At 45.1% G+C, this 17,956-nt stretch overlaps 1 protein-coding gene across 4 annotated transcripts in view; it reads left to right on the forward strand.

Annotated features, from left to right (window-relative positions):
* Window positions 1-17,956, forward strand: part of FCHSD2 (FCH and double SH3 domains 2) — a 514,252-nt gene that overhangs the window by 429,416 nt on the left and 66,880 nt on the right. For all 4 annotated transcript variants that reach the window (XM_086933852.1, XM_086933851.1, XM_086933853.1 and 1 more), the window contains one exon: window positions 13,997-14,113. In XM_086933852.1, the coding sequence (XP_086789978.1) occupies window positions 13,997-14,113 (117 nt within the window). The remainder of the gene's footprint in view (window positions 1-13,996; window positions 14,114-17,956) is intronic.

Raw genomic sequence — 17,956 nt, forward strand, 5'->3', positions numbered from 1 at the left:
GCCTGCTCTATGCCTTTCCCCCCTCTGGCGCTGATTCCCAGGTTTCTGTCCCGTCTGTGTCTGGAGGATCGGGAGGTGGTGGTGGTTCTGCCCTTTTGGCCTCGGAGGTCTTGGTTTCCGACGGTTCGTCTTCTGGCTGTGCAGGGCCATTGGTTTCTCCCTCTGTCCCCGTCTCCCCTGCGGTCCTCCCCGCCCCTGTCTCTTCTCCGCTTGCGGCTGTCGGTGTGGAGGTTGAGAGGCAGGGGTGGCGGCGGCGTGGGTTCCTGGAGCATTTAGCTGTTGCCATCCAGGGTTCCCATAGGCCTTCTACTCTCCTGTCCTATGATCGCCACTGGGGTAACTTCAGTCGTTTGTGTTCGACCTTGGACCTTTCCCCTTTGCACTGTTCTTTGCAGGCGGTGCTTCAGTTTTTGTGGGAGGGTTTTGAGAAGGGTTGGGCTGTGTCCACCTTGCGTGCCCAGTGGGCGGCTGTCCGGGCTTTTCGTTCCCCGTGGGGTAATCTTTCTGATGATGAGGACTTGGTCTCCAGGCTGCTCCGCGGTTTTTCTCTTTCTCGTCCGGTTTCCCGGCCTTCTTTTCCCCTGTGGGATTTGCCCTTGGTCCTTCGGGCCTTGATTGGTCCTCCTTTTGAACCTTTGTCGGAGATGGATTTGAAGTTTGTGACCTTGAAGGTTGTGTTCTTGGTGGCCATCACGTGCGCCTTGGCGAGTTGGGGGCCTTGATGTCTCGGGAACCTTTCCTGTCCTTTTCGGAGGGCGGGGTGGTGCTCCGCCTTGATTCCTCCTCATGCCTAAGGTCGCTTCTCAGTTTCACCGGTCCCAGGAGTTGGTCTTGCCTGCGTTGGGTTCTGTTCTGGATTCCCCGGGTGGTCCCTGTTGGTCCTTGTTGGATGTGTGCCGGGCTTTGCGTGTTTATCTTGAGCGCACGGCGGCTGTTCGGATGACTGACTCCCTGTTTGTCTCCTTTGGGGCTGCTTCCCGTGGGCGTACGGCTTCGTCTGTGTCCATTGGTCGCTGGCTGAAGCAGGTCATTTCCTTTAGCCTATTCTCTTTCTGGGTCCCCTCCTCCTGTGGGTGTTCAGGGTCGTTCTACGAGGGGGTGGCGGCCTCCTGGGCTGAGATCCGGGGTGTCCCTCTTTCTGAGATTTGTAGGGCGTCCACTTGGGCTTCTTCCAATACTTTCATCAGGCATTACCGTCTTCTCAATTTGCTGGGTGATGAGGGCGGTTTTGCTTTGGGGGTGTTGGGTTGTGTTCGCCCATGATTTCTGTTCTGTGTACAATAAATGCCTGGTTCTTATCTGTACTGGTTGTTTGTTGTGTTTTTTGGGATGAATGCCGGGGTTTGCTTTGGTATGTCTCATTAGTTTTGAAGGTGTCGAGGACGTAGGGACCTGGGGGTAATGTCCTATTACTTCTGGTAATCTTCATTACTCCGGGTCCTGTAGTCCTCGACACCTTCATGACTTCCCTCCCTCCCGTCCTGTTTGCCGGCCTTCATCCTTTGGCTTGGTATTTCAGAGGGAATGCTGGGACATGTACCCTTATGTACTCCCGGCGGGAGGGGGAGGGTAGGTCCAGCATTCCTTCTTTTTCTTTTTTCTGTCAGAGATAGGATAATCTCATTAGTTTTGAAGGTGTCGAGGACTACGGGACCCGGAGTATTGAAGATTACCAGAAGTAATAGGACATTACATGTAGTGCTGAAATGATGGCAGAACAGGAACATGCTGACCACTACCTGCATTAAGGAGACTGTGGTTCTACGCTTTCCCCCAGAGTACAAAGGTATTGCACCGCGTTGGCGTGGTAAAGCAGACATGGCGGGAAAGCATATGTTTCTATCATAACAGTAAAGCCCTTGCTTGTGCTGGCTTTGTTTATGCATAGTTAAGGGGTTGGTTCACAGAGGTGTTCGACCTTGGCTTGCGCCAGTAATCCTCATTGGGTTGGCCAAGTGCACACCTAGGCTGTTTGTTCAATTACCGCAGGAGTCTGTAACTGCACCGACCCTCTGGGGTGGGGTCTTCATTGCCACCTAAAGGGTTTGAGGGACCTCCTACGAGGAAACACGGATTGACTGGTGAGCAGCGCTACTGTGTTTACGCGCTGCGCCGTCTGCAGTACAACTGCTGGAGTTAGCGTGTGCGCGGTGCACAACCTTGCAGAGAGCAGGGCAGTGCACGTTGAGGGTACGTGCCTGGGTCGGTATTCAGGAAAAAGTGCACTCTCTCTGTTTGCGCGGTCGCTCGTATTTAACTGGCTGCGCCTGGAACAGACCGCAATAGCGCTACCTATTAAAGTAAATGTGCTGTCCCAGCACAGATGCAAACACGCAACGCACCTGCACCAGTGCATTCGTGAAAGGCAGATCGGCTGTTTGAAGTGGCCAGTCCACCTTTTCCCAGTGCAGGCGGCAGTCTGGCCTGCATTTGAAATGGGGGCAGAGATTACCCTGCAGATAGGTGTAGTTAGTGACTGCACTCGCCTGCAGAGGGATGTCTGGAGGTCCAAGGGTCGGCCTGGTACGAGGGGGGTGAGGGGGGCACACTACCTCAGTGCCACCTCTGTGTGGTACAGAGTCAGTGCACCTCCTGCCGGTCTCGTAGTGTATGCACCCACATCTGTAATATGGCGCTGGCGCAGAGGCAAAGATTTCACCAGTGCAAAAAGTTCACCAACAGCATCTGGCTTGTAGAAGGTTGGCACAAGCATGTGTGGCCGCTTCTACAATACCACAGAGGCCGAAAGAAGGCAATGCAAATACTTGAAGCGCCCCTGGGGCTCTTACTCAAATATGGCCTGTCTGGCCTGCATTTGAAATGGGGGCAGAGATTCCAGCAGGACACATAGGGAGGTTGACCTTATTTCAACTAATTCAGCAGGGCCGTGTTTCACAGGCGTCACACTCTGAGATAAATCTGTCACTGATGGAGTGAGGGCCTTCACATTTGACCACCAGCTTTGTCCTCTTTCCTGGTTCTTATTTAGTTTGGGAGGGCGGCATTCCCTGCTCCTCTGAACTCCAAACTTATCGTTGTGAGAAAATGCAACGGCTGCAAAAGAGCATATCCCCGAGTCAAAAGTGACCGGAAGCTCGTCTGTCGCCGACCCTGTGAACCGAGGCCTCCTTCCTGTTTTCAGCCCTGCTCAGCAGAGACGTTTTAAGGTCTGGCCAAAGTGGGCGCTGGCCCAGGGCGCCCGCTTTTCAGGGTGATGGATCTGTCTCTGTTCTCTACACACTCCTGCCCTGATGCCCCTGAATGATTCTTAAGCACAAATTGATTTAAATACTATTTTTCTATAAATATTTTTAATGCGAGTGATGTGTGGGAGTTTATTACAGATATTTCAACACCATGCAACATCCATAAAATGTTTCTTTTTTAGATCAAAGAGGACTTCGGTGGCAGAGATTTGCAATAATACTAGTGAGGTACTGCTATATTACAATATTGGAAACACACGTCACTATCCCTGAATATTAGATAGAAACACATCTAGAATTTGGACCAGTGTGCCTGTGCAGTGTTGGTCGCCTGGACAAAGAGGGCCTGAAAAAGCTTAAATTTGATCATAAATATGTATCCGTTACAAAAGGGGCCCCAAAAATATGTTTGGCCTAGGGCCCCAAAGATCCTTAACCCCTTGCGTGCGCGTGACGGCCGGGAGCCGTCACGGTGGGAGTGTGCGGAGGACAGCCCCAGGCCGTCCGAACCCCGCCCACTCATTAAAAACCCTGCACCGCAGCTTAATTTTCACCGAGGTGTCCCAGCTGCTCAGTGCTCTTGTACAGCTTTCAGGCTGGGCGATGTGGACTAATATATATGATTTTAAGTATAATGTCATCTCAACAAGCATAGTCAGTGGCATAGCATTGACGGGGCCACAGGGGCAGCTGTCCCTGGTGCATAATTCTTAGGGGCTCGGGGCCATTTTTCAGGGGCGCAAAATTTTAAAAGAAAAGTGGAAGGATACTTACCTTGGCCCGTGCGCTGGCGACCCATGCTACGCCGCTGCGCATAGTTGCTTTTTTATTCCTTTTAGTCTGATTTTTTTGCACTGAAATTTAGATTATATACCCACTGTTTTTTATACAGTATGAATGTAACTGGAGAGTTACTACACAATGTATATGCTTTGAGTGGTAAAGTACAGTAAAGAGTTTTAAGTTAATTTCGTGCATCGGTGCAAGTAATTTATTCTTTGCTATATATGGTATAGAGCTGCCTCTGCAAAGAAATACAAAACACAGCTATATTCGGCTTTCATGGCAGACCTCCTTTATGCATCAAGTTATGTGCATTTGTCCACCCTAAAGTTCACATATTAGGCTCAGTATTCTAGCTATTCATGTTGTGCACATGGTTCATGCTTCTCTTAGCGCAGTGAAGCTAGTTACATTATTTTCGGTGCTATACAGTAAACTTCGTGAAATTGGTAGAAAAGTAAGAAGACAGAAACAATAATCGTGTGAATCAAAAAAAATACAAGTTGTTTTGAAAACTCCCCAAGCAAATCAAAGGGGCATGAGAAATTAAATACATAAATAAACTTTTGTCTGGTGATATCCATGGGCGTCAGGAGAGGCACACAGCAAAAGATCAAAGAGGGAGAAAGCAGAGAGAGTAACAGCCAAAGTACAGAAAAAATAGAAAGGAGACTAGGAAGGCGGGTGTAAAATAGATTGTGGTGTGCATGGGGGGAGAGGGGACTACAAAACCATTTTCAAAATATAAAAAAAAACAATCTTCTCTTTAAACATTGATTTATGTGTAATATTTATTGAAACATACAGTGGGGGGGGGGGGGCATCCCTAAAAATGTAGGCCATGTATTCCTTGGAACCCAATCACTCCTAAATTATTTGAAAATGCCAGCATGACTCTAATTCCATTCCGGTACAAGTGCGTAGGGTGTCTGAATTTTACCACCATGTTTGCTGGTCTTTTGAAATGGCCTATGGAAGCTGTTTCAACCATGCTACCCATTAGTAATGTATATTAGCCCAGTAACATGTGTGATCAATGTTAGCTTTTCCACGCCCCACTAATTCTGGACTATGTTTGCATTCTTCGATAATTGAGGCGCTAATAAGTTGATTTTGACATTCCCATCCATACCACGTTCTTGCCAACAATGTTAAAGGAAAAAGTGATAAATAGGTTCAGTTTCAGTAGTTGAGAAATTTCTAATTTCCATCTGTTGAAAGAATCCATATTTAAATTAATTTAAAGTGCACCTAAACACATGGCGTCAAGGTGCACAGGAGCACCCTCCTCCTATAATGTAGGAGCAAGGAAAGCATTTTAACTCGTTTCTTGGAGCATTTGAAGCCTGGACTCTGCCCCACTAAGATTGTAGTTAATTCCATAACTAGCAGACTGAATAGTTTCAACCCCCATCAAGTTCTTCTAAAAAGACTAAGAACATACTTGGCTGTCATAGGCTGGTCTCGGAGCGTGTACCAGGCGACTTCCACAGAATTCTATCAACCCAAGGTCGTGGAGCGCCTTCGTCCCTAGTTTCACATGTGTGCACCAGTGCTGCAAAACACAGTCCTAGGTTTAATAGGGAGCTAGTGAGCAGACTGCAAGGTGGGTGAAAAAATCTTCAGTCCTTACTATCCCTGGCACCATTTCTGTTGTGTGACTTTTATGCCTGGTGATCTGTTTCTGGGAGCACTGTAAGTAATCTATTAGAAGAGTCCAGTCAGGACCTCTCAGTGGCACACCAAATGCCCAGTCTTGTTCCTCTAGATATGGCAACATTTAGCAATCATTTGAATATGATAAGTACAGTTTTTCATATGGGCGTATACCTGTTCTAAAAAGGACTATTGTTGGTCCTAGGTGACGTCATAGTTTTCCCTTCTTGTCTGGCCAGTTAATACATAACCGTGATAAACCAAGCTTTTTGATAAAGGAATACCCCCTGGCTACATAGGGGACCCTCAAAGTAATCCTACATTGCTTAAATGAAGTGGTTTAAAGAGTTACATTGCTTAAATGAAGTGGTTTAAAGAGTTACATTGCTTAAATGAAGTGGTTTAAAGAGTTGCAGAGTATGTGGATCCTTTTCAGGATTTGCCAACACCTAAAATGATGCCCTCAGTCCACGATATCTGTCTCAGTGCACAAACCTATGGAACCATTAATTTCTCAGGGTACCACAAATCTCGAAAATTACCTGTGGACCGGGCAACCATACTGCAAACTCAGGGAAAGTTTTACCAACCTATTCTTCACCATTCAGGGATTCGCTTTGATGACTTCGGAACCACGAACCCCCGGAAGGAAAGGCATTGGTCTGAGAAGTGTGTTCTGTGTCTGTGTTTGTGGTTCTTGGGTATGAAGCATGCTCTGGTTCGCTGTACCAAACTAGGGTTTGGGAATAAAGTAAGAAATGTTAAAAACTGGCATGGTCCGAGGCCAAGCTCTGTGGTCAACCCCTATCCACAGAAGATGTTAGCCCCTGGCAGCATGTTGAGCGCAGGGCCTGGACGTGCACTCTAGGGGCTGGTCATCTCAGGGTGTTGGGCTCGGGGTCTGGCCAAAGACCAGCTGCCCCACACTTGGAGATCTGTACATCTCACATGTGTGCTGCTCTCTTGTGTACTTCTCTCTCCATGCTCCGTGTTGCTCTCTCCATTGTGTTCTTCTCCCAAACCCTTGTGTTGCTCGCACCTGTTTGCTTTTCCTTCCTGCCCCAGTGTTGCTTTCACCCTTGTATGCTGCTCGCTCTTGCACGCTTCTCTCCCATGTTCTCTGTTCCTCTTTCCATTGTGTGCTTCTCCCGCCACCCTTTGTTGCTCTCTACCTCCTGCACAGCTTTTCTTATCCCCCCCCCCCCCCAATACCTGCTCTTCGCTGCCCCTCACATCCCGCTTTTTTGAGGGGGGGTTAGGGGGGACTTCCCACAAAAAAAATCACAATTTTTAAATTGTTGATCCATCCAAAGTGGCATCCACCATCTTGGATCTGTAAATAAAAAAGCAAAGGAAATTACGCCTGCATCACTCCGCGAGCACTGCCATGCATCTTGATGAGTGCACATGCCAGAGGAATGATTTAACTGCCAGCAGCAGTAATTGCATCCCGCCTTTTTAAAAACAAATCTTTTTTTTTTTTAATGCTGCACAGCATTAGTTAAAAACATGTTGTTTTTTCTTTGACGCTGTACAGCATAGGCAAATTGCATTGTAAAGCCAATATATCCCAATGATTAGTTTATTTATAATTCCGGGGGGAACAATATTTTAGTAAATGATGTGTAGAACAAAATATTTGTCGGGTGATAGTCTGACTGAAATAGCCATACACCTAATAAAGTTGATTACCATAGTAAAGGGGGTATGGTCAGAATCTTCCATAATGCAAGAGGGGCGCAGGTCCCACATTGGATTGGATTTCACAGTCCACAGAAGCTTTTCAAGATGCACATCGGATAACCTGTTTCAACACACAAGCCGGATTTGAGACCCTCCCTTCCCACCCAATTCAGTTTGATAGCAGAAATTCTGTCCTGCTCCTCCATTGATGGCTCTGGGTGGTTGTAGGAAAGATCTTCACTCATATCTGCTAACCCTGGAAGTTGAATGAAATTGACTTTTTGGCTCAAAGTTCTTGAGCTTAACCCTTTAAGTGCTGCGAACGTTCGGCGGACGTCGCGTGCACTACCTCGCTAGTGCTGCGCACGTCCGCTGAACGTTCCGATCCCGCCCGCGCTATTTAACGTCCGCACTGGGGCGGAATTTGCGGCGCGCTTAACGGGTTAATATCAGTGAAGCAGTCCAGATTTCTTGAGCAGGGAGTAATTCTACTGACTGTACACAAGATCCTAAGATGTTCCCGCATGCAGTTTCTTGCTTCTTCGATCCACTTAATAATGTAAAGTTTTAAAAGGTCTTAAGATGGAGCTCTGTAATTGGACTCTAGCTTAATTAGGTGCCGCTTTGGCCATTTCAGGTCTTGGCTATTTTTAATCATGGAAATTCAACCTGGCCAACAGGCTCCAAAGCTGAGCAGTAAAGCCTTTCTTGATGCAGAGCAGCTCTCTACCTAGCAATCACCATTTTCAGGAAGACCAGCGTGCTCGAGCATGTCATGCAGTTTAGTAAGCCTCTACAATGCTTGCTTGGTGCACTTGTTAAGTGTTTAAGTCAGGGTTGGATGTTTTCAGGCTGGAGTTTCTTGTGATTCTGTTTCCAGTCTTTTGGCCCTTCTGGCAGTCATGATAACAGGTAATTGTAAATGTAAATTGATACTTGTATAGCGCACTACTCGCCTGCAAGGGTCTCAAGGCGCTTGTACGAATACCGCTGTGGAACCCATCCTGGCTTTCCCTGTGAGGCGTCCACTCCTGGGCACACCCAAGGTGGAGGCCAGGCATCCTTAGCGTTGTGGGGGCCATTGTGGAGATTAAGCCAGAGTTGCAGAGTGGGACCCCATGATTAGAATAGGCACTGAGGCGAGAATTGTCAGGTCGGTGGAATTTTTTTAGCCCAAGACCCGCCGAGGCGGGGAATTGAACCCTGGTCCCGGGCTAGACCTCTGCATCAGGGTCTGCCGCTCTAACCATTGAGCCACACTTCTCCACTAAGGGGGATATATTTGGAAGATTAAGCCCAGTCTAACATAGAATCCTTTGAGTGGGTTTCTAAGGTCACACATTGGTTGAGTTACATTATATAGAGTGAAGGTCCCTGGTTAATGACCTGGTCAGTTCATGGATTAATCTGATCAACTATCGTAGCCTGTCTGTTAGCTATGATCAAAAGTTACCAAGGTAAATAAGGCCACTCTGAAAGTTTCTCCCCAAGGAGGTGCCTAGAAAACTACTACATCCTGTGTACTTTGCGGTTCTGCACCAACATTACAAGTGGCTGCTTCAAAAGGGCACAAGTTAGCCAGTGGGATATGGTTAGTAGAGAAAGATTCTTATGCCACTAATGCCACCTCTCACCTCATCCCTGTTAATACAACCAGTGCTTTATTGCTCATGTAACTTAATATTTTCTGGAACAGCCTAATGGCTTTTACCCATGTTTCTGTTATTGCAAAAAAGTCTGTGTATGCCTTTACAGTAGACAACGGCGACTGTTCGCTAGAGACTATGCATTTACAAATGACAAATATACAAACTCTGTTTTACGATAGTGCGAAAGCAAAATCGATGTAAGTAAATAAAGTAGCTTTAGTGCCTTCTGCCTTCGGTGTGCCTACGTTAGTTGCTGGGCTGAAGTGTGTGGCCCTTCATTTGAGGCCAGTCTTCTAGAGGGCCCCTACTCAGACTAAGGCCAATGAATATATGTGAAAGATGTGAGACTCGGGGGCCTGTATCACATTCTGCAGTGGACCCCATTATTTCGCACTGTCCCACTGAGAAGACTGGATTCTATAGGATCATGCCCTAGAGTGTCATACGAAGTATCAACGTCCCTAAGTTCAGGCGAAAGGATATGTAACCGGTCTTTACCACAGACAGTAATGCAAGGGGAGGAAGGGCACGGCCTGAGCGATAGAAGAAATAGCAGAAGGGCTAGCAGTTTCATCATTTACTCCATGATTGGCCAGAGGATGAGAATCCAGTCCGCAGCAGTGTCCACAATACTTAAATTTGGAGCCTCACTCACAAGTATCCAGGGCACTGTTAAGATAAATCCTGGTATTCATTATTAGCAATAGCAGATACCACCCAACCAGACAGCGTGTTGGTGGTGGGTTTGGTCTTGGCTATATGACTACACGTGCATAGGACTGTATAGGAGTAAGCTACTGTGATTCTGCACTTGGCACCACTCGCTTACCACGCTGACAGTCCTCTGCAGAATGGTGCCGCATGACCAATTGCAAGAATCATGTAGGCCCTCGAACAGGAAAAACATGGCTGCTGGACTTCCACGCCGATGCTAGATCCCTCTGCTTTGTGTCGCCACGATGTGATGTGGCACTGATGCACCACAGAATACTGCTTTGTGGAGGTGGATGTTGGCTTCCATGGCTTATAGCAACTTGTGATGGCATCTATAACTCTGAGCCCAAGTCTGGCAACTTACTGTTTGACATACTGTACCAACCACCTGCCAATCAAAATAAGACGCCCCAGGTATCAACCCACAAGTAATACAAATTATGTCATTTTAATCACAGATTAAAAAATATATACATTAAAAAATAAAAGCGAGGTGATAGGTCCTTGCCTCCATATTTAGTGTATTCCTCATTTGTTGCTTAAATCTCTTCATTAGATATTGGTGTTAATTTGTTGCTGTGAGTCGTGAGAGTGAGGAAGGGGGATGAGCGCTAAGCGTATGGTTTTATGTGATTAATCTAAAGTAGCACAATATGGATCAAGTGCTCATTACCTCTCACCGTGCAAATTTTCCAAGAACGGCCGTGTTTCCTAAAGGCTTTTTTCTAATCCGTCCCTGTAGCAAAATCACTTAACAAATTAGGTTCTGGCTGGGGTTCCTGTTTTGGAAGAATCGCTGAGGTAATTTCTAAGAACTAGGTTGATATATTTACAGGACTCCAGTGACATATGTTCTGTAAATATTTGTGTTGGGTTTTGTTATGCTTGAGTGCTTACTTTGTTTAAGCTCTGCTGAAGCCTTGTAGCAGTGTTACTGAGGAGGCAGTTGTTCAAATGCAGTGGCTGTTGTAGTAGTTTCTCACAAGTTGGTTACACTAGTGATGTTTAGTGCCACCCATCCATCCACCCACCTTAGATTAACGGAACTAACATCATTCATCACAGTTGGAAGGGACCAGAGATCTGTGGGGAAAAGCTATTAATAGAGGGAAAACTTTGTGTTTTTCATGTGTCGAAACTTGTTCAGCACAAAGTTTGCGGATAAGCGATTGAGCACTGTATGTACTTGACAGGTATTCCAGGAAGTGGGTGATTCAAGATGGTGAACATAACTAAAGGGTGGAATGGTGTTCTCTTCAATTTCAGCCCAGTGGACAATCCGAGACAGGAAGTTTCATACCTGCGTGGATGCATGTATCCGCTCTCCACCTGAAACCAATTCCTCCCCTCTGGCCTAATTGAAGAATACATTATCAGGGTACATTGATGTCTCATACAAGTCTGCTGAATGGCCACTGAATCTTCAACCATGACCAGAAGTGTTAAAACCAAAATATCGAGTGCACAAAATATATCCCACCCCCCGTCTCACCCTTCCATTCGTCATCTCTCCCCTCCCCCCATAATTCCTATATTTCTTTCTGTATTGAGAACTTGTACAGGATGATTTACTATATCACATAGGCTTGTGGCTTGTTGAATGGAAAGAGGTCTTGAACAAAGAGTGCAAGCCTCAAAACACTGAGTGAACACTATTAGGAGGTAAAACATTGAGTGATTACTATTAGCAGGTAAAATATTGAGTTATCGCTATTAGTTGGTTAAATATTGAGTGATCGCTATTAGCTGGTTAAACATCGAGTGATCGTTTTTAGATGGTTAATCATTGAGCGATTGCTAATAGCTGGTGAAAACATTGAGCGATCACTATTAGCTAGGTAAACATTCAGTGATCACTGTTCGCTGTTTAAACATTGAGCAATCGCGATTAGCTGTTAAAACAATTAGCAATCGCTATTAGTTGGTAAAACATTGAGCCATTGCTATTTCTGGTAAAAGATCGAGCAATGGCTATTTGCTGGTAAATTTTCAGGCAATCGCTATTTGCTGTTAAAACTTCAAGCAATCGCTATTAGCTGGTGAAACTTCAAGCAATCGCTATTAGCTGGTAAAAGATCGATGAATCGCTATTGTCTGGTAAAACATAGAGCGATCGCTATTAGCTGGTAAACTTTGAGTGATTACTGTTAGCTGGTAAGATATCCAAATATACATCATAACAGGGTGCTGAAGTCTACTGCAGCCTTGAGGATAAGGGAAAGATATTTTTTTAGAGTCGACCAAACAAACTGTGTGTTGGCTTAAGAAATGCTACTACAAGCATGAGGTGTAGTTCAAGGCGCTTTCTTGCAGATTACTTTGATGAGGACATGCCACTGACTGCCATAGCTCAAATGTTTGAGGGTAGACGGGGAGTAGAATAACTCTGTTATAAGCAAAACACCACCCGCTATAGGAGCTGCTTTTTCTGGACAATTCTGTGTGCTTGGAGATCACTTGAATGGTAAAGGGTCCATGAGCGGCAAACCTGAAAGCAGTAGGGTCAACAAATCCAGCATCCTGAGCACGGCTGGATGCCCTTGCAGAAATGCTCAAACCAGCCCTACTTAGTAGCTGGCTGTGACTACAATCAATTCCTGGAGACCTGGTGGGTGCAAGGCAATTCTTTCAGCCCTGAAAGCTGCCTCCTGGCCTCAACCTCACTGGGATAGCGCTTGAGTGGCAGAATTGTCCCTGTGGCCCTGCTCCTGAGAGGAAGGGTTCTGGCAAAGGGCTTGATGCATAAGGCTGGGGAGTTGCCCTTTGGGGGATGGAGGGCTTGGGAAGTGATAGTGTTCACTGTTTTATGGATGGGAGTTGAAGCCAAACATTCCAACTGGGGAATCATCTCAAGGTTTTTTTGCTAAAATAATGTCCTAAGATTAACTCATCATTTGTATCTGAATATTTACATCACATAAAAAGTAAGAGTAGTGTGGAGCATGACTTAAAGCTAGAGAGAGAGACACTTCAGGCTGAGCTGGGGAAACTTTGGTGGACGCAAAGCAGAACCACCCAAGGGTTGAGGCTGGTTGGCTGTCCTTTAGGCTGAAGTAGTGCCCCTAATCTTACTACACGCTTCCTACTCACTCATGGAGTCAGCCACTGATCCAGCAACTATATATTGGCTTACGATGTATGTTCCTTTGTGCAGGAGGTCCAACTGGGCCTGGACAATTAAAATTGAAAGACCCTTATGCCTCCTTGAGGCTCACTAGAGTGGACAGAAGTGGGTTGAATGTCAGTATTTAAAGGTCTCAAATAACTGAGGTGCTACTGAGAACTTTGCATTCACGCTAGTGCCTGCCCCATCTTCTTCAACTTAGCAACACTAGAAGACCTTTCAGATAGAGAGTACCCACCATAGTCAAATTGCTACCCTTTGGCACCAGAGTATTTTCATTATTTATGATCAGCAGATGTACTCTGCTCGGAAATGGTTGTAAATATCACCAAACGGTACTTTATAAAACAACTTCTTGAAATAATTTAGAAGAAACTTGTGAACTCTGAGAAGGATATTTCACCTCTCCATCCACTTCAGGAGTCGCTTTCGACCTAGAGGTGTTTGAAAGTTATTCGCTGTGCCCTTTTCCCTCATTATTAGAAGCGAGCAGCTCACATCAGCCTTGTCGTTAAGTTTTCAGGTCTTTAGGAGTTTTTTTTTTAATTGCCTATGTTCTTTTTCCCTCGTGCAGTATTAGTAAAGTAAACAAAATGTGGCAAACAAATATTTTTCTTCTAAGCTACAGAGAATTGTTTTGTGTTAATTATCAAACCTTTGTTGCTGGGTGTTTGGTGGTTGGTTGCTTTCATTTAGGTGGTGTTCTGGTGGAGGGACTGAACAAAAACATGAGCACTGTCAACCCTTGAGATGTGTTGGTGTTCGCCCTTCCGTTTAGGGGTGTTTACACTGTCATCACATTTAACATTCATAAGAACACCCACTTAATATATCTCTGCATAAATTAGCAAACTATGCAAAATGGTGTTGTTTTGGGCCTCATGTAAGAGTGATTCACTGACCTGCTATCCTGTAGTGTGGTCATCTTTCAAACCATGGGCTACAGCAAGGACCAGTAGGCTTTGCCGTACTGTCGGCGTACCAGTCGTATCTCACCTGTGAGGGTTGACAGTGTGCATGTAGATGGGTGTTCCTACTCCTGATTGTGTTTTATCAGTTGCATCATTCGGATACAGCTGTAAGCAGAACTTGTCCAAACACTTTAAAGTTATTAACTTATTTTCATTGATTAGTGAGTATCTCCATTTTCAAAGTTTTTCTTTTTCTTTTTTCTTTTGTAGAGCCGGCAACTTGAATCTGAAACTGGGACTACGGAGGAGCACAGTCTCAATAAGGAGGCTCGCAAGTGGGCTACTCGAGTCGCACGGGAGCACAAAAACATCATCCATAGTCAACGGGTAGGTTGAAGCCGCTTCAGCACTCGATAGAAATATTGTGTGTGCTCATGCTCTCCAGTTGTGTCCACAATGACGTATTTGAAACGCCTTATAGGATGGTAGCAAATGCATACCCCTTCCAATGCACACCGCCTCTTTCCACTTATGCCCTCGTTCCGTGCTCCCCCCCTATCTCCACTCCAAGAGCTCCATCTAACAATGAATGAGAATCAATTCTTATAGTGGTAAGAGCAGGAGGACGCACACCAGCTTCATTCTGGCTTCCCCATGACCAATGATCATTTTAATGCATTTTGTAACCACTTTAGTAGACTCCAAAAATGGATCTTGAAAGGCCAGTCCCATAGATATATTCTGGTACTAATCATTGTTGCTCTTAAGACAGTAGGTACCTTAGTTTCCATCATGACATCGTGTATAGCCCCAGAGACCTGAATCGTTCACTTGGCCGTACAAGGAAAAATTGTTGATAAATAAACTTGTTAGGTTACTGAAACGTTGCCAATAAAAACTTTAAACAATTTGGTGAAATCTGTTACCCGCCTTCATGCTGCCTTAGCGTTTGTGTATATTGACTATGGTGCATATTTATTCTGTCATGTAACATTTTTGAGCATGTGATTTAAACCAAACTATTGTGCTGCACAGTTTTACATTAAAGTTTGTTTCTTTTCAGTAGAAATTAAAGTCTCATGCATCAAGAAGTACTGTTCTCCAGCATTCGCTCTTTCAAAGATTAGTATGTTTTGTAATATTACAGTTGCCAAAGTGGGAACCCTCTGTACAATACTACAACAGTAGTGCACAAACAGTTCACTTTAGGAGCACATCCACGCCTTTGTTGGACTACTTTACTCTGAGCTATTGGGCTTCATGGTCACCGCTATACAACATGTAAGATTCTATCACGCTGTATCATTTGTGGTAGACCGTTGTTGGATTCTTTTGAGTTCTATAATAACTTTTTCTTTTCTAAGCGTCTAAGCTACACAACTTAATGCTTGAAAGGTTTTTTTAGTGCAAGGACTACTCACCAGAGCGAGTTGTTTCAGTACTTTGATCTTGTGCACATCCATCGAACATAACCAAAGAAAAGTCCAGCCTTGTCAAGCACAGCAATTCTTATGGAAATAAACACTTGTAACAGAAGTCCCTTATAATGTATATTCTGTCTTTACCCTGATAATGTGGAAGAAGACTATTGCTTGCTTCTCTGCTGTAGCAGTCATCTTCTTTTCCCGTCTGGCACTATTCAGTCTGCAGCCTTCTGATTGTGAGAGCAGTCACGCAAAAGGCCAGGCTCTGGACAATGGGAAATGGGTAAAGGTAAACCTGTCTATTGGAATGAGATCTTGAAGCCACTTTGGATAATATGGAAGCTTAAACTGATTCTCAGCTAGATGCCCTTTATAAAGGACTAAATACTACACTAGGCGCCTTGACACCTTAGGGTTTTAGTTGCGCGGTATAAATTATTTTCAATTCAATTCAATTCAATTCACTGATGGGCGAAAATAATATTGTTCTGCACTTCTCAGTGAAGCCTACACAAGCTCTGTAGATTTCTTCTGGGTGTTTAGGAAACCCGCCCAAGGGGTATGCCTACATTTCAACTTTACACCAGCTGATGACTTCACTGAACATATCTGAAACTTCCTTAAAGAATGGATGATAGGGATGAGGCTCATGCTACTAGATTCACCTGATCGAGTCCTTTTTTGATATTTCTCTCCCCTCAAGAGCTTTATCTTCTTCATATTAGCATTGAGTGTCTGTACTATAGCATAGCTTAACAAGGACATCTGTTGAGGTGTGTTGCTTGACACTTGTCTGTTTTGCTTTCTAAGTTCCTTGGTGCCACCTTTTATGCTTGTAATCAGGAAAATCATCAACAAGCCCCTTAACGAAGACGTTGTTCCTCCGTAGTCATTGAAACTTATAGTGGTGATTACCCTCCTTAAGTATCCGGTCCGGGTAGTGATTGCCCCCTTCTGGTCACTGGATTTAATAACCCTTGTTAGGCCGGTCAGCCTTAGGGTGGTCATCCCCAAATTATTTTCTCAGCTCCTCCATTTTTACTCGCCTTGTTTTTTAGCCTCAGGACTCTGCACACTTTACCCTGCTAACCGATGCTAAACTGCTTGTTCTCACTCCCCTAAACCACAGTTAAATTGGCTTATACTTAATTGCCATATTTAATTTCCTTGGAAGTCCCTTGTATAGGGGTATACCATATACCCATGACCTGTAAAGTAAATGCTATCCGTGGGCCTGCACCGCTTATTCTGCCACCCACTTAAGTAGTACTGTAAAACATGTCCCAGGACTGCCATTGCAGCCTGATTTCTGTTTCAAATGTTGGCATTTAAACACCTTGACACCCCTCAAACTCCCCTTTTTTTTAAACATAAGTCACCCCTAAGGTAGGCCCAAGATAGCCGATAGGGCAGGGTGCTGGTTAATCAAAAGTTTGGACATGTACTTTTAAGTTTAACATATCCTGCTTGTGAAAAGCTCCCAAATTCATTTTTCTCTGCTGTGCGGTATATCTCTCCCATAGAATAACATTGGAGTTACTTTATTACCTTTTATGAGAATAATTACCAAATGGAGATACCTGCTTAATGTTTGGTGTCTCTGGGATTGGAATTTAAAAATTCAAACCTATGATGAAGTTGTATTTTAAATTGAAATAACAATTTTGAAAACTACACTTTTAAAAAGTTGGCATTTTCCTGTCACTAGTCCTTCTGTGCATGTAGCCTGTCTTTGGCCTTTATGTCTGATTGAAACTGACAGTTAGATTTTGTGACTTCCTCCTAGTCACTCAATGGAAGGATTAGGTGTGCCTGGATGGGCCAACTTCTGGCAGGGTGGGGGGGTTGCTGGCTGAGGACAGCCCCACTTACAACTGAATAGCCTGTGCTCTGCCTTCACACAAAGGCCTAACAACCCTGCATTGCCCCTTCAGACCGCTTGGAGCCAGGGCAGGTGGGGGGGGAGGGGGCAGGGAATTTCATGCACTTCAAAGCCACCGTCTAAAAGCTTATCCCACCTTCCAGAACCAGATCACCAAGTTAGAAAAGGAGGACCTCAAACACCAACTCTTCAATACACTTCTGGATCTGTGGATAATCACAATAAGGACTGCTATGCTGCTACAAGGACTGCCCCTCTGCTTGACTTCTGCTCTCAAGGAAATGCTGCCCTGCTGTGATGACCTGCTGCCCTCTTACCTGAGTAAGAAGAAGAGCTCGACCTGCAACTTCATCTTCAACCCAGGACGCCAGAGTGACTCAAAGGACTAGTTCGCACCAGAACTGCACTGCTCATACCGAAATTAGCACGAGGCACCGTCAGCCCGTCTCGTCGCACAACAAGCATCGATCGCCCACGGAGTACCGCGAACGTGAAGTGCCAACCCATCCACAATGCCCAGCATGCTCTTCGTGCCGTGCCAACCATAGCCAGCAATGCTCTTCTTGCCCCCTGCGGCCCTTTCCAACACAAACAGGACTTTTGGCACAAAACTAGATGGTAATCTGAGACTGTATCCGACCCACACTCCATCACGGTCGGCCTAAATGTTTTACTTGGTCCAGCATGACCAACTAGCCACAGTTGCCACTTTAAGCTTTTAGGCGCTATATTGCAGTTTAACTCCAGTTCTACTCATTAGAATTTTGTTGTTTTGATCTTGTTTTATTATTAAAATTTGCACAGTTTTTCTTACCTGGTGTGGGATCTTTTTGTGTGGCGTTTTCACTGGTTTATTTTACTGTTTGAAGTGTTGCACAAATACTTTACACATTGTCGCTAAGTTAAGCCTGAGTGCTCTGTGCC

Source organism: Lissotriton vulgaris, chromosome 8 (assembly GCF_964263255.1).
Source record: "Lissotriton vulgaris chromosome 8, aLisVul1.2, whole genome shotgun sequence".
In the NCBI taxonomy this organism is placed as follows: domain Eukaryota; kingdom Metazoa; phylum Chordata; class Amphibia; order Caudata; family Salamandridae; genus Lissotriton; species Lissotriton vulgaris.